Raw genomic sequence first — 16,441 nt, 5'->3', positions numbered from 1 at the left:
TGGCCCCCATACAGCCCTCCATACAGTATGATGAACCCCACAATAACCTTTACACTGTATAATTGCTTGCTTACAGTATAATGGCCCCACATAGCCCTCCATAAAGTATAAAAGCTCCCATATAGCCCTCAAAATATTATAATGTCCCCTACATAGCCCTTCAAATAGTATAATGGCCCCCACATAGCCCTCCAAATATTATGACACCCACATGGCCCTCCAAACATTATAATAGCCCCCACATAGTCATCCACATAATATAATGGGCCCTACCTTCCATATAGTATAATGCACCCCCATAGTCCTCCAAATAGTATAATGCACCCCCATAGTCCTCCATATAGCATAATGCACTCCTCATAGTCCTCCATATAGCATAATGCACTCCACATAGTCCTCCATATAGTATAGTGCACTCTGCATAGTCCTCCATATAGTATAATGCACCCCCATAGTCCTCTATATATGGTATAATGTACCTCCATAGTCCGCCATATAGTATAATGCATCCCATAGTCCTCCATATAGTATAATACACCCCATAGTCCTCCATACAGTATAATGCACACCCCCCATAGTCCTCCATATAGTATATTGCACTCCGCATAGTGCTCCACATAGTATAATGCACACCCATAGTCTTCCGTATAGTATAATGCATCCCCCATAGTCCTCCATATAGTGTAATGCACCCCCATAGTTCTCCTTATCACTGATTTAAAAAAATATATAAATATAATACTCACCTATCTTCCTCATTCTCCAGCTGCTCTGGTCTCTGTACCAAGCGTTCTGAAGTGTTGTTGTCACGGGTGTGTCAGAGGTGACAGACAGTCGCCCTGCAGTTGGCAGCAGGAGATCTCTACGTTTGGCATTACAGACATCTTCTTAGAGGCTGTCTCTAGGACCCAGCGGCTACCTCCCTCTGGATAATTAACTCCTTGGCCTGGGTGTATAAATATCTGGTGTGTTCTAAAGGGAGGTGCTGGTGATATTCACTATTCCTTGTGAAGGACAAGTTGACGCTAGATCAACCTAGGAGGTCTCCACTTTCTCCCCTTTCCCTAGAGTCTGGGCTCACTTTCCTCCTTCCCTTTGTGTTGCACTAAGTCTTTCCCACACCTTGAGTGACATTTGTCTTCACAGCTCAACACAGCGGACATGATGAAGCGACGTCATCTCGCCCCGCTGCGCTGAGACATCAGATCTCAGATGCCGAGTGTGAATGATGGGGCAGGGAGCAGATACCGATACAGTTGAAGGTGCAATGACAGGAGAGGGGGGGGGCAGCCCGGTGCTCACAGGTCCAATAGCGGACACATGACCTGTCGCCATTGGATGTATGCCACTGATCCCTGGAGGGTTGTGGGGTGCAGGGAGAGCTGTGTACAAATGTTCTTGGGCAAATTGGTCAGTGATATAGAAATAATTGTAGGGCAGCACGGTGGCTCAGTGGTTAGCACTGCAGCCTTGCAGTGCTGGGGTCCTGGGTTCAAATCCCACCAAGGACAACATCCGCAAGGAGTTTGTATGTTCTCCCCATGTTTGTGTGGGTTGTCTCCGGGTTCTCCGGTTTCTTCCCACACTCCAAAGACATACTGATAGGGAATGTAGATTGTGAGCCCCAATGGGGACAGTGCAGATATTGCCTGAATCGTGAAGCGCTGTGGAATATGTTGGCGCTATATAAATAAAAAGATTATTATTATTATTAATTGTGCAGGTTGCAGGAGGCTGAGATCAGGAGATAGCAAATCCAAGATCGTGACTAGCCTCAGTGTAAGAATGGACACTGCTACAGTAATGTAGCAACTGCATATGTGGGAGCCCCCTCTAAGGGTGCGTTCAAACAATCAGTAAAAGCTGCGGATTGGATGCAGCGCAGTTGCGCTGAGTACAATCCGCAGCGGCCAGATGTTAGAGCATAGTGGACGGGATTTCAAGAAATCCCATGCCCACTATGCGTCTCCGTGCTCCAGTGGCTCACCCGCGGAGACAGACATGAGTTGCGTCATTACAGACTGCAGCATGTTAATTTCTCTTGCGAGACACTAGTCTCCGCAAGAGAAATTCTATCAGTGCAATGTATAGGATGCGGTAAATGTTCAATGAACACATGTGGATTCACCAGTGTGCAGCGCTTTGGACGCAGCACAAGTATGCTGCGTTCAAAGCGCTGCCAAAAAGGATCAAGGCATATACCCTAAGACAGCAGCAGTGGCCTGTTTCTTTAGCAATAAAGCTAAAAAATAATCAAATAACAGGAGAATGGTGCAACATAGGTAAACCAAGTTTATTGCAATTTTGCCTCCTTATCCTTACCTATCTCTAGGTCTATGGAAATTACACGGCTGTGTGCTTGATTTTATACATCTGTGTATAATGGGTGTGGCTAAAAACACCTGAACTCAATAATTAGCTCGAGTGTCCACTTACTATTGGCCATATATTGTGGGTTATGTTTTAGCTGTATTGTACACTTTAAAAAAAATCTCCTAGCATAAAACCTAGGCATCATTTGGAGATTACTTTCAAAGCCAGCTGTACCAAGGAGTACTGTATGTCTTCATGTTGGTACAGGATTTATGAGATAAAAATAAAGATATCTGCACGAGTAGGTACAAAGATTAATAGTTAAGTTGGCAGGCTTCTCTTACCTCACCCTTAGCGGATGCATGTTAATATTGCAATTTATTTTAAAAGAAATAATTGCTCTGGTTAAGTAAGGTCACACAACTCTCCCTGCGGCAGCTGTTTTGATTGTGGGGAGGAACTGAAATCATACATGGCATACATACATCATTCTGTAAGATGAGCTGTAAGTGAATTAGGCTATGGCTACAGACTTTTGTAGCTTCATTTTCACTTGTAGTATGAGCTCGATGCAACTTGAGCACAACTTTCCCTTGTGAATCCCCCAGTACACGCACTGTGCGCTGCAAGGATTCTCCAGTTTCTGAGCCGAAGCAGGCAGCTATGTATGAGTTATACATATTCCTGGCCAGAACCTTAGTAATGGGCGTAGCCTCGCTCCATACACTTGTACTGAGCGAGGCCACGCCCACTAGATGGATGCACCCACTGGACGGGTGCGTCACTAGATGGGAAGCAGCCTCGCGAAATGCAAGTGTATGGAGCGAGGCTATACCCATTACTAAGGTTCTGGCCAGGAGTATGTATAACTCATACATACCTGCCAGTTCCGGCTCAAAAACTGGAGAATCCTCGCAGCGCACAGTGCGTGCACTAGGGGATTCATAAGTCTGCAGTCACACAGAGTGATTGTAGACTTATCATGTTAGGATTGGGCAACAGGGGTGGTTGCCCCTGGAGACCAGTCAATGAGGGCGAAAAATTTTGCAACACTTTCCCCTGTGCAAAGGTTTTAGGCAAGTGTGGAAAAAATGCTGCAAAGTAAGAATGGTTACAAAAACAATTCATAAAGGTATTTTCTACAGCTTTCTGATATAAAATACTTTTAAGGCCATGTGCCCACGTAGCGTTTTTGTAGTGCTTTTGCGGCGTATTTACGGCCACGAAAACGCTAGTAAAACAGTCTGCCATGCAAAGCAATGTGAATTCGGATGTGCTGTGCACATGATGCGCTAATTTGCGGTCCGAATTCGCATTGCTTTGCAAAACGCAGCATGACCATTTCTACCGCTGTGCGTGTGGTACCTGGGATGAAGACGAGACTACAACTCCTCTTCATCCCGGCTACCACGCGGTGAAAAAAAAGAAATAAAAAAGTTAAAAATAAACAAAACCGGTATATTCACCTCTCCGGCGGCCCCCGGTCTGCTCTCCGGTCTCCCCCAGTCTGCTCCAGGCCGAGTCTTCTCTCTTCAGCGTCCCGCAGTGTACGGTCAGGACCTGCGGTGACGTCATTTAGTCACCTGATGGTCACATGACCGCTGACGCCGGCGGTCAGGTGATGGTCGCGTGACCATCAGCTGACTAAATTACGTCACCGCAGGTCCTGACAGTACACTGCGGGACGCTTAAGAGAGAAGACGCAGCCGGGAGCAGACCGGAGGAGACCGGAGAGTAGACCGGGGGCCGCCGGAGAGGTGAATATACAGGTTTTGTTTATTTTTAACTTTTTTATTCTTTTTTTTTTTTTACTATAGATGCTGCATTGAGGCTGTGTGCCCACGTAGCATTTTTCAAGCGTATATGCTGCGGAATTTCCGCAGCGTAAACGCTTGAAAAACGCATGTATATCCGCACCCCATGGTCCCCAATGGGATTCCGCAAGTTCTATGCACATGCTGCGGATTTTTCCGCAGCGTTTATGCCGCGTTCAAAAATCCGCAGCATGTCATTTAATTTTGCGTTTCCGCAAGCGGAATTGCCTTTGTCCAATGCATAAAAAACGCAAGGCAATTCCGCATGTGGAAAACGCGTGATAAACGCGCGAAAAATGCACGATAAGGCTGTGTGCCCACGTAGCGTTTTTCAAGCGTTTATGCTGCGGAATTTCCGCAGCGGAAACGCTTGTAAAACGCTAGGTAATCCGCACCCCATGGTCCCCAAGGGGATTCCGCATGTTCTATGCACATGCTGCGGATTTTTCCGCAGCGTTTATGCTACGTACAAAAATCCGCAGCATGTCATTTAATTTTGCGGAAGCGCAGCGGAACTCCCGCCATTGACTTGCATTGAGACGCATAGAAACCGCGACTGTACATTTGTACAAGCGGCTTCTATGCGTCTCTATGTGCGGATGGTACCCAGTTCTGGAGGAGAGGAGACTCTCATCCAGACCTGGGTACCATTATACCTGTAAAAAAAGAATAAAATAACAAATAAAGTTTATACTCACCTGTCCGGCGTCTTCTCTCTGAATGCCAGCAGCGCTGAAGGACCTGCGGTGACGTCACAGTCATGTGACCGCAGGCCCTTCACCACTCTGTCTCGCGATATGCCGGCAGCCGGGAACAAGCCAGGAAGCAGCGCTGCAGCCACGCCGGGCATCGGGGGTGAGTATAGCTTGATTTGTTTTAATTTTTACGGTTCACACTGTATAAATCCATGCTGTTTGCATGGATTTATACAGTGTGACCTAGTTGTCAAGCACTTTCCAAGTGATGCTATCGCCTGGAAAGTGCTTGTCAATCTGCATGCAGAAACGCATGTGAACCCGCATGTGGATCCGCATGTATTCTGCAGGAAAAACGCATGCACAATCTGCATGCGTTTTTTCTGCCAGGGAGATGCAGAAATGCTGCAGAAATTTTCTGCTTCATTTCTGCATCGTGGGCACATAGCCTAAACGCGTGCGGAATTCCGCATGCGTTTTTCCGGGAGAGGACTTGCATTTATGCAGCAGAAATTTTCTGCTTCATAAATGCAACGTGGGCACATAGCCTTAGGCTATGTGCCCACGTTGCGGACCTGAAGCATATTTTTTACGCTTCTCCCTGGCGGGAAAATCGCATGCGGATATTACATGCGGTTTTCCCGCCAGGTAGAAGCGTTTGTGAGGCGTCTTTGCATGCATTTCCGCATGAGGGTTATCAAGCACTTCTCCAAGCATCACTTGGAAAAGTGCTTGACAACTTGTTCAGAATGGTAAAAAATAAAAAAATAAACTTTATACTCACCTTCTGATGCATCCTCTGCCCCGTCCGGAGTCTTGAGCGACTCACGCTGTTGTGTGCAGGACCTGCGGTGACGTCATTGAGTCATGTGGTGGGTCACATGACTCAATGACGTGGCAGGTCCTTCAGACAACAGCGCGACGGAGGGAAAACATCAGAAGATAAGTATAAACTTTATTTTATTCTTTTTTTTACAGGTTCTTTGGTACCCAGGTCTGGATGAGAGTCTCCTCTCATCCAGACTTGGGTACCATCCGCACATTGATTCCGCTGCGCTTCCGCAAAATTAATGAACATGCTGCGGATTTTTGACTGCAGCATATACGCTGCGGAAAAATCCGCAGCATGGGCATTGACATTGCGGAATGCCATTGGGGACCATGGGGTGCGGATATACATGCGTTTTTCAAGCGTTTACGCTGCGGAAATTCCGCAGCATATACGCTTGAAAAACGCTACGTGGGCACACAGCCTTAAAGCATCTAAGTTGTTCACACATTATAAATCCATGCCGGTTTCATGGATTTATATTGTGTGATCAACTTGTCAAGCACTTTTCCAAGTGATGCTCAAAATCGCTTGGAAGGCTGTGTGCCCACGTAGCATTTTTCAAGCGTATATGCTGCAGAATTTCCGCAGCGTAAACGCTTGAAAAACGCATGTATATCCGCACCCCATGGTCCCCAATGGGATTCCGCAAGTTCTATGCACATGCTGCGGATTTTTCCGCAGCGTTTATGCCGCGTTCAAAAATCCGCAGCATGTCATTTAATTTTGCGTTTCCGCAAGCGGAATTGCCTTTGTCCAATGCATAAAAAACGCAAGGCAATTCCGCATGTGGAAAACGCGTGATAAACGCGCGAAAAATGCGCGATAAACGCGTGCGGAATTCCGCATGCGTTTTTCCGGGAGAGGACTTGCATTTATGCAGCAGAAATTTTCTGCTTCATAAATGCAACGTGGGCACATAGCCGAAAAGTGCTTGAAAAAATGCATGCGAAAACGCATGTAAAAACGCTTCTCTCTGGCAGAAATGCATGTAAATCTGCATGCGTTTTTTTCTGTCAGAGAGAGGCAAAAACGCTATGCATCAAATCTGCTACGTGGGCACATAGCCTAAAGGTGACAAAATTTTGCTCAACTCAAATCTGCTAACAAACATTGTGACTTTTGGTGTTTTTATTCCAGTCCCAGTCAGCTTTGCCAAATTAGGTAGAGCTGGGATGGGATGAGGCATGTCATAGCCCGTCCATCTAATTCATCAAAATTTAAACCACTTTTGTAGCAAAAACTTAGTCAGAAATGTACATGTACTCCAGTCCCTAACTGGAGTAACATTTCTGGCAGAGCCGCCCATCAATTGTAAGGTGCACCTAATTCAATAAGTGGCTTACATCATTTACTGAAAATTTTCACCAGTTTTAGCTTATTAAACTGGCCACATCATGGAATAGTGGCTGCAGAGCTGAATAAAACTTATTTTTTATGATTTAATTTATACTTTCCATGGTGGAGATATTAGCTAGTAAAGTTTAGGTTATAATTTATAAATCCAAAGGGAAGTTAGCAGAGATTCTTCTCTGGGGGCGTACACTTCTTCCCCTGTATTTTGTTGACCCAATCATAAGCAGGCAGAGGCATGCAGGGGAAGAGAGAACATGTCCCCAGAAGGTTAGAAGAATATGATTTCCTGTGATATGTGATGAAAGACAGCTTTGATCTCTGAAGCTAATGTGTAGAGTACAGCAGAGCTGGATGTGACTACTCTTTTTATGATCCATTTTTTTCCTTCGTGAGCTATTGTGTGAACATGGATTAGGAGGTGAAGAGAATCTGTCACCAGGTTTTTACTGCCCCATTTGAGAGCAGCATAAAATAGAAAGAAAAACCCTGATTCTAGTGATGTGTCACTTACTGGGCTACTTGCTGTGTTATTCATATCACTGTAACCTGTAGTCTTCTTTGGTTGCTCAACATAGACTATTGTTCTTATAAACCTGGATGCTGATCACTTGAGGTGATATTGGTGATTGATGAATGGCTGTTATCTACATCTTATATCAGCTTCTACAATGTATCGTCTGCCATACAGGGACTCTGAACAATGAATGTTTGCTTAAATATGTTAAATACCATTGTAGGGTGTTTGCCAGCCAACATTGGGGGGGGTGAGCTGTGAATATTCGAGCACTGTAAAATAATATTATGATCCCTGACCCTTGACCTGTGAATGATGGCTTGAAAGGACAAATGTGAAGTATAAAAAGGGGTTCTCTGTATCTGTTCAAGGAACACTACAGGATGAGAGCCTAATGGGCCACAGCCCTGGCTGGAAAGATACAGAATGTTTAATTTTGCAACAACTCGTGTATTTGCTGGGATTGTTCTATATGATATTAATTGCTGGTGGTTCAATAAATTATTGCCACACTGTTTACCATCACCCTGTGTTGTCTGAGTAGTGTTCTGCCCCTGGAAGACCCCATGTCTTCGCAACCAGCAATACACCTTTTACTGACAGTCAATAAAGGGCCTTATACCTCAGCAATGTAAAAAAAAAACAAGCCCTCACAGTGTCAATCAAAATTAATTATTTGAACAACAAAAACGTTATGGCTCTTAGAAGAGAAGGAAAAATCTCCCCGTCATGAATGGCTTAATATCTGTGGTGTATGGTAGTTTTCAAATTGCTAAACAATTGTTCTGGTGGTTTTAGGTGTTTTTTGTAAATTGCTAAATAATTATTTTGGTGGTAAAGGGTAGATTATAAACTGACAAATAATTATTCTCTTGTATAGAAATCTTATGGATTCACAAGGGACTCATTGAGACCTTACATGCCAGATGGTTCCTAGAGGTTCATTATCTGAAAAGGTTTCAGACAGTCCATGAGTAACAAAAATAATTATAATCATTAATCAAATTGTCTAACCTTTAATTCAGTGGCTCTCAACCTTTCTTACCTTGAGAGACACATTCACATCTGAGATAACCCGAGTAGTGACAACCAGAGACCCCATTACCGGTATAATTACAGCCAAAGTTTTCCCACAGAAATCACACTGAGGCAGTATGCCAAGCTCCAGGGTTTCCCACCTTTACCCAAATTGGTAATCTCTCATCAAGGACTCCCACAACACTATTGCACCCAGCTTCAGGCACTTCCTCTGACTGACAGTACCATCCTATCTCTAGCTTACCATAATTAATTTATCTCAATTCCCCAAACGCCAGTATATGCTTATCCACATGTGCTCTTCTGTGCGCGACTACTCATAAAAGTCACCATCTGTAGATCTGCCTACAATAGCTGTTTGCTAGACCTGGTGCTAATTCACCAAGCAAGCAGACAGTCACAAGCCACGCATCACGGGCCCCTGAGCCACACGTGGCCTTCCGACCCACAGGTTGGAGACCCCTGTGCTAACTACAGTAAATATTTCCTTCAAATATGAAAAAACACAGTAAATTGTATAAGCAGAACCTGACAGCAGTAGAAATTAAAATATAAATACAGATATTTTCATAACCAAGAGATTCATGGCACAAGAGTTGTCTAGGACTTAAACCCCCCATAAACATTAGATGGCTGTCAAGGCGAATAATGTTTCAGCCAACAGCTATCTCGGTAATCTCTCTCATACACAGGAACTCTCGCTCCTCCAAGCACTATTATTCTCTCTATGAGAGAGCTACTGACAGACATCTCTGACAACGACGGCTTATCCCTTATAGAACAAAAAGATCGGCACTCTAATATCGGACATGCCGGATCCTTAATGCCCCTGACAATCAATTGTACGAGGCCCCAAACACAATGGTCTGTCATCCGAATCTGTTCTTAACATTAGGTTCAGCTAACATTAGTCCAATGTGTATGGTGAGCTTCAGATATTGATGGTCAGTCCTACAAATTGTTGATTGCTGAGGGTGCAGAATGTCAGACTTGCATAATTGATCATCTCTTTTAAGGATAGGTCATCTGTTTTTAAGCCCTGCACCACCCTTTTCATATTTTGTATGAATGGACGTGTTACACACCTGTCCTGGGTATCCCATGCTCTGCTCCCTTCACCTCGGTCCGCAGCCCTCTGTTGTGCTCCACATTAGGTTTTGTTAGGTTGCCCAGCGTGGCTCAGTGACATCATCTTCCTAGGGCTTTTAAGGCCCATTAGGACACACACCTTTGTCTTGGGATTGTGATTCAGGACACCACCTCCTGTGCAGACCATGCTAACGAGCTTGTGTCCCTGCTGCCCTGCAGACTTTATTTTATCCATTCTGCTGCTCACAAGATTCCTGAGGGTGCCTCATCCTCGCTCCCCATGTGCCACCCTGCCAGCTACTCCAATGCCTGCGATCCCCAGGTCCCACCCGGATCTGGACCTGGGGCTTAGTGGGTCCACTTGACAAGGTGAGCCTAACAGGAGGACTGCTCCCTATAACTTGCTACTTTTATATTTGCCCCATTCTGTATTATACGGTTTCAATTATAGTTATTTTAATGCACAGTTGGAAAAATTGAAAACCTCTTTTATGAATGCATTCTGATTTCCTATATTTGCAACTGAAAATGTTTTTATTGTAAATGCACTTGGTGGACATCTCTGATGTGTTTTCAGCAGATTAATTCATAGTAATTCATAATGATGCTTATTGGCTCGTTAGTACATACACAAAGCTGCTCATGGATGTTGGCTCCATTTTTTAACAGGGTTTCTGCTGCTCCGCAATGTCCATGCTGACAGGCTGTCAGTAATGCTGTACCTCCATCCTATGGAGATAAAAAAGGTAAATGAGAACTTATCCAAGGCTATATCCATGGCTACTAAGCAAACAAACATCTTGCAGTTTTTACAGCTACAATAAATGGATTTCCACAGAATTTAGTTAATAGTAGGTTATACCCTTGTAGAGAATGCTAATTCATAGCTACTGCACACATTATTTATATTGGTGATCACACCTTAATATGTACAAGTGCAAAGAATACATTTAAATAGAAGTTTGTTAATCATTAATATTCAATCCAATTGTAGAACAAGAAAATGGATGTCATTTTCAAAGTAGGGAAAATCCATTAGAAAAATGCTTCATTTATCTGATGTCGATAGAACACTTCAGCATTTACTGTGCACAAAACTTTCAAATATATTTAACATGTAGACAAACTAGGCATGTGCCTGGGGCTGGACAACTCAGTGGTGCATAAATTAAAGGGAACCTGTCATGTAAAAAAACGCTATTAATCTGCAGATATGGTGTTAATCTGCAGATTAGTAGTGTTCTAAAGCTGCCCCACAATGGGGTATGTCTGCATGCTAGAGAGCACAATACTTTTTTTTTTTTAAGAGAATAGTCCAAAACCTGTCTTGGTCTACATAAACTGAATGTAAAGTTCTGACTCCAGGGAATGTATCTATTAAAGGTTTTGTCTGTGACTTTAACGTTGATGGTAAATCCTTAGGATTGATCATCAGTGTTTGATTAGTGGGAGTGGGACATCTGGCACCCGCCGATCAGCTGTTACCTGCGGCAGTCAGAAATGCTCAGCTGCGAAGTTGCACCGCACAGCTCCATCATCTGTATAGTGGCAGCAGCTGGGTACTGCATACTCGCCTCCTATGTGAATCAATAGGAGGTGGATGTGCAGTATCTGGCCGCGGCCACTATTCCGTTCCTGAAACTGTGCTGTGCAGCTCAGCAACTGAGCCGTTTCGGCCCCATCAGTGGTAACATCTGATTGGGAAAGGTGCCGGGTGTCGCACCCCCACTGATCAGATATTGATGACCTATCCAAAGAATAGGCCATCAATATTGAAGTCCTGGACAACACTTTTAAAGTATAAAGGAAAAGGGAAATGTAGAAATATTCCCTTTTGTTTATATGGATTTAACTTTTGTTTGCTATTTTTTCATGCAAGTTAGGATGCTAAGGGAAACATGTTGATCATATTCGCTTTCAGGTATAACTTTTTTGAAAGATAAAGGATTTACAATAATACATATAAGATGGTCCAGAGACTAAAACATATATCAGATAGAATAGAACAAGAAAAGACACGGTAGACCACTAAAGGTAACAAAGAAAAAAAATATCAAAAATATTCTGAAATCAGGCATGCAAAATGTGTGGTTGGGCCATGTTTTGTCTCTAATAGAAGAAGATCACACAGCTAGTATGGGGACTGTGAGTAAGGGGTGCCCAATAGCTGGGATAGCATTGTACCCCACCCTCTGATTGATGTGCTTCCACTTCTATAAGTCTGATCCCGACTCTTAGGCCCCACCATCCCTTGTGCCCCACCCCCTGCTTGATGTACTTCCACTTCTATAAGTCTGATCCCGACTCCTAGACCCAGCATCCCTTGTGCCCCACCCCCTGCTTGATGTACTTCCACTTCTATAAGTCTGATCCCGACTCCTAGACTCCAGCATCCCTTGTACCCCACCCTCTGCTTGATGTGCTTCCACTTCTATAAACCTGATCCCGACTCCTAGACCCCAGCATCCCTTGTACCCCACCCTCCCTTGTGCCCCACCCTCCGCTTGATATGCTTCCACTTCTATAAGCCTGATCCCTACTCCTACACCCCAGCGTTCCTTTTGCCCCACCCTCTGCTTGATGTGCTTCCACTTCTATAAGCCTGATCCCTACTCCTACACCCCAGCGTTCCTTTTTCCCCACCCTCTGCTTGATGTGCTTCCACTTCTATAAGCCTGATCCCAACTCCTACACCCCAGCGTTCCTTGTGCCCCACCCTTTCCTAGATGTGCTTCTGCTTCTATAAGTCTGATCCCAACTCCCAGTGCTCTGGGCTGCCCTGCCAAAAGAAGAAAATAAAAGGGGAAGAAATAATAAAGTAAGAAGAAGGACAGACAAAAACAAGAGGCAAGGAGGCCAGTATCATAGATATCTTAAATGAGGTCTGGAATTGTACCAAGAATATAAATATGTCAGCCAATATGACCATACTTTGATAAACCTTTCCTGTATGTTTCCTAAGATGGAAGAAATCTTTCCGTTGACCACATACTAAGAAACCTAATTTTTGACTTTTCAAAGCCTAAAAATGTTTGTTGGATGAAAATATATAATAAATCAGGGTATGCGCTTTAAGGCACACCCTATCTATTTTCCTGATCATATCTGAAATGCCTTACAAGTTGCAGAGAGAAATTTCAGAATTTCTACTGCTCTTTTTCACTTTATTTTCTTTCTTACGAGTGACACTTTTCAAGCAACATTAAACTACAGAATTCTAATCCGTCACCCACAAATTCCTAAAATTACTCTGGAAATGCAATTTCCTACAGCCCTGGCAGCATTAGCTAGTAGCGCCAGGTAAAGTAACACTGTGGTTCTTATACAGCGGACAGAAATTAAAATTAGAATTCAATAAAACTGTAAAAACTATTGTTAGATTTGTTCTGTTTATCCCCTCATTGACAAGCGCAAGGACAGTGTGTAAAGTGTAGTGAAAAATTGCAAAACTTAGAGTAGCTTCTTCAAAAGAAGCTTAAAGGGAACCTGTCACCGGTTTTATATCTTATGAACCCTGCCCATCTCCTTTTAAAGCATGTTAATGGGGTTCTTACAACCATTTTCTAGTCTTATAGGTGCTCCTGCATACCTGTGAAAAAGTGTTTTATTCATGTCCCGCGCTGCATGCAAATTGCGATCGCTGTCTCCACATCATACGTAGTGCCTCCCCAGTCCCTTCAATCTACATCTCTTCAATCCTGATCAAAAATAGTTCACTAAGTACCCTATATTTATTATGCAACTTTGCTTTACATTTATATATAATGATGGTAGGGTATGAGATATATTTTTGTCTTTTGTCTTTTGTAGGTTTTGTTTCTTTTTTGCTAGTGTGAACATGCTCCTATTTCTTGCATGTCTACCATCTTAGACCTCAGTTCACATTGCCTGGTTTTTTGTCTTGTTTGCATTCTGTGCAATTTAAGGGTGTGGCATCCCCTTTGTTGAGCTGACTGGTATATATGTAGCTTACCACGGGCCTGGGTGGTCTGGAGTTGGGACCCGGTCCTATTTGTCTACCCTTTTATATGCATTGCTTCAACTTTGATATACAGTAAGGTTTTTAATATAGGCAGTATAGGTACCGTCCCAATTTAGGGTCACCTTGCCGCTGGTGGGACGGCTTGTATACTTTTTTTGATCAAAAATAGTTCACTAAGTACCCTATATTTATTATGCAACTTTGCTTTACATTTATATATAATGATGGTAGGGTATGAGATATATTTTTGTCTTTTGTCTTTTGTAGGTTTTGTTTCTTTTTGCTAGTGTGAACATGCTCCTATTTCTTGCATGTCTACCATCTTAGACCTCAGTTCACATTGCCTGGTTTTTTGTCTTGTTTGCATTCTGTGCAATTTAAGGGTGTGGCATCCCCTTTGTTGAGCTGACTGGTATATATGTAGCTTACCACGGGCCTGGGTGGTCTGGAGTTGGGACCCGGTCCTATTTGTCTACCCTTTTATATGCATTGCTTCAACTTTGATATACAGTAAGGTTTTTAATATAGGCAGTATAGGTACCGTCCCAATTTAGGGTCACCTTGCCGCTGGTGGGACGGCTTGTATACTTTTTTTGATCAAAAATAGTTCACTAAGTACCCTATATTTATTATGCAACTTTGCTTTACATTTATATATAATGATGGTAGGGTATGAGATATATTTTTGTCTTTTGTCTTTTGTAGGTTTTGTTTCTTTTTTGCTAGTGTGAACATGCTCCTATTTCTTGCATGTCTACCATCTTAGACCTCAGTTCACATTGCCTGGTTTTTTGTCTTGTTTGCATTCTGTGCAATTTAAGGGTGTGGCATCCCCTTTGTTGAGCTGACTGGTATATATGTAGCTTACCACGGGCCTGGGTGGTCTGGAGTTGGGACCCGGTCCTATTTGTCTACCCTTTTATATGCATTGCTTCAACTTTGATATACAGTAAGGTTTTTAATATAGGCAGTATAGGTACCGTCCCAATTTAGGGTCACCTTGCCGCTGGTGGGACGGCTTGTATACTCTTTTTGATCAAAAATAGTTCACTAAGTACCCTATATTTATTATGCAACTTTGCTTTACATTTATATATAATGATGGTAGGGTATGAGATATATTTTTGTCTTTTGTCTTTTGTAGGTTTTGTTTCTTTTTTGCTAGTGTGAACATGCTCCTATTTCTTGCATGTCTACCATCTTAGACCTCAGTTCACATTGCCTGTTTTTTTGTCTTGTTTGCATTCTGTGCAATTTAAGGGTGTGGCATCCCCTTTGTTGAGCTGACTGGTATATATGTAGCTTACCACGGGCCTGGGTGGTCTGGAGTTGGGACCCGGTCCTATTTGTCTACCCTTTTATATGCATTGCTTCAACTTTGATATACAGTAAGGTTTTTAATATAGGCAGTATAGGTACCGTCCCAATTTAGGGTCACCTTGCCGCTGGTGGGACGGCTTGTATACTTTTTTTGATCAAAAATAGTTCACTAAGTACCCTATATTTATTATGCAACTTTGCTTTACATTTATATATAATGATGGTAGGGTATGAGATATATTTTTGTCTTTTGTCTTTTGTAGGTTTTGTTTCTTTTTTGCTAGTGTGAACATGCTCCTATTTCTTGCATGTCTACCATCTTAGACCTCAGTTCACATTGCCTGGTTTTTTGTCTTGTTTGCATTCTGTGCAATTTAAGGGTGTGGCATCCCCTTTGTTGAGCTGACTGGTATATATGTAGCTTACCACGGGCCTGGGTGGTCTGGAGTTGGGACCCGGTCCTATTTGTCTACCCTTTTATATGCATTGCTTCAACTTTGATATACAGTAAGGTTTTTAATATAGGCAGTATAGGTACCGTCCCAATTTAGGGTCACCTTGCCGCTGGTGGGACGGCTTGTATACTCTTTTTGATCAAAAATAGTTCACTAAGTACCCTATATTTATTATGCAACTTTGCTTTACATTTATATATAATGATGGTAGGGTATGAGATATATTTTTGTCTTTTGTCTTTTGTAGGTTTTGTTTCTTTTTTGCTAGTGTGAACATGCTCCTATTTCTTGCATGTCTACCATCTTAGACCTCAGTTCACATTGCCTGTTTTTTTGTCTTGTTTGCATTCTGTGCAATTTAAGGGTGTGGCATCCCCTTTGTTGAGCTGACTGGTATATATGTAGCTTACCACGGGCCTGGGTGGTCTGGAGTTGGGACCCGGTCCTATTTGTCTACCCTTTTATATGCATTGCTTCAACTTTGATATACAGTAAGGTTTTTAATATAGGCAGTATAGGTACCGTCCCAATTTAGGGTCACCTTGCCGCTGGTGGGACGGCTTGTATACTTTTTTTGATCAAAAATAGTTCACTAAGTACCCTATATTTATTATGCAACTTTGCTTTACATTTATATATAATGATGGTAGGGTATGAGATATATTTTTGTCTTTTGTCTTTTGTAGGTTTTGTTTCTTTTTTGCTAGTGTGAACATGCTCCTATTTCTTGCATGTCTACCATCTTAGACCTCAGTTCACATTGCCTGGTTTTTTGTCTTGTTTGCATTCTGTGCAATTTAAGGGTGTGGCATCCCCTTTGTTGAGCTGACTGGTATATATGTAGCTTACCACGGGCCTGGGTGGTCTGGAGTTGGGACCCGGTCCTATTTGTCTACCCTTTTATATGCATTGCTTCAACTTTGATATACAGTAAGGTTTTTAATATAGGCAGTATAGGTACCGTCCCAATTTAGGGTCACCTTGCCGCTGGTGGGACGGCTTGTATACTTTTTTTGATCAAAAATAGTTCACTAAG

The 16,441-nt window shown here is 42.9% G+C and overlaps 1 protein-coding gene across 4 annotated transcripts in view; it reads right to left on the bottom strand.

Annotated features, from left to right (window-relative positions):
- The window catches only part of ANKRD29 (ankyrin repeat domain 29), a 92,772-nt gene that overhangs the window by 44,769 nt on the left and 31,562 nt on the right, over nucleotides 1–16,441 (bottom strand). For all 4 annotated transcript variants that reach the window (XM_073679185.1, XM_073679184.1, XM_073679183.1 and 1 more), the window contains one exon: nucleotides 10,279–10,377. In XM_073679185.1, the coding sequence (XP_073535286.1) occupies nucleotides 10,279–10,377 (99 nt within the window). The remainder of the gene's footprint in view (nucleotides 1–10,278; nucleotides 10,378–16,441) is intronic.

The sequence above is a fragment of the Phyllobates terribilis genome, unplaced genomic scaffold, assembly GCF_046119375.1.
Source record: "Phyllobates terribilis strain yellow unplaced genomic scaffold, ASM4611937v1 Scaffold_4__5_contigs__length_816908805, whole genome shotgun sequence".
Classification (NCBI taxonomy): domain Eukaryota; kingdom Metazoa; phylum Chordata; class Amphibia; order Anura; family Dendrobatidae; genus Phyllobates; species Phyllobates terribilis.
The sequence above is the reverse complement of the archived record's forward strand: the minus strand, read 5'-3'. Positions and strand labels throughout refer to the sequence as shown.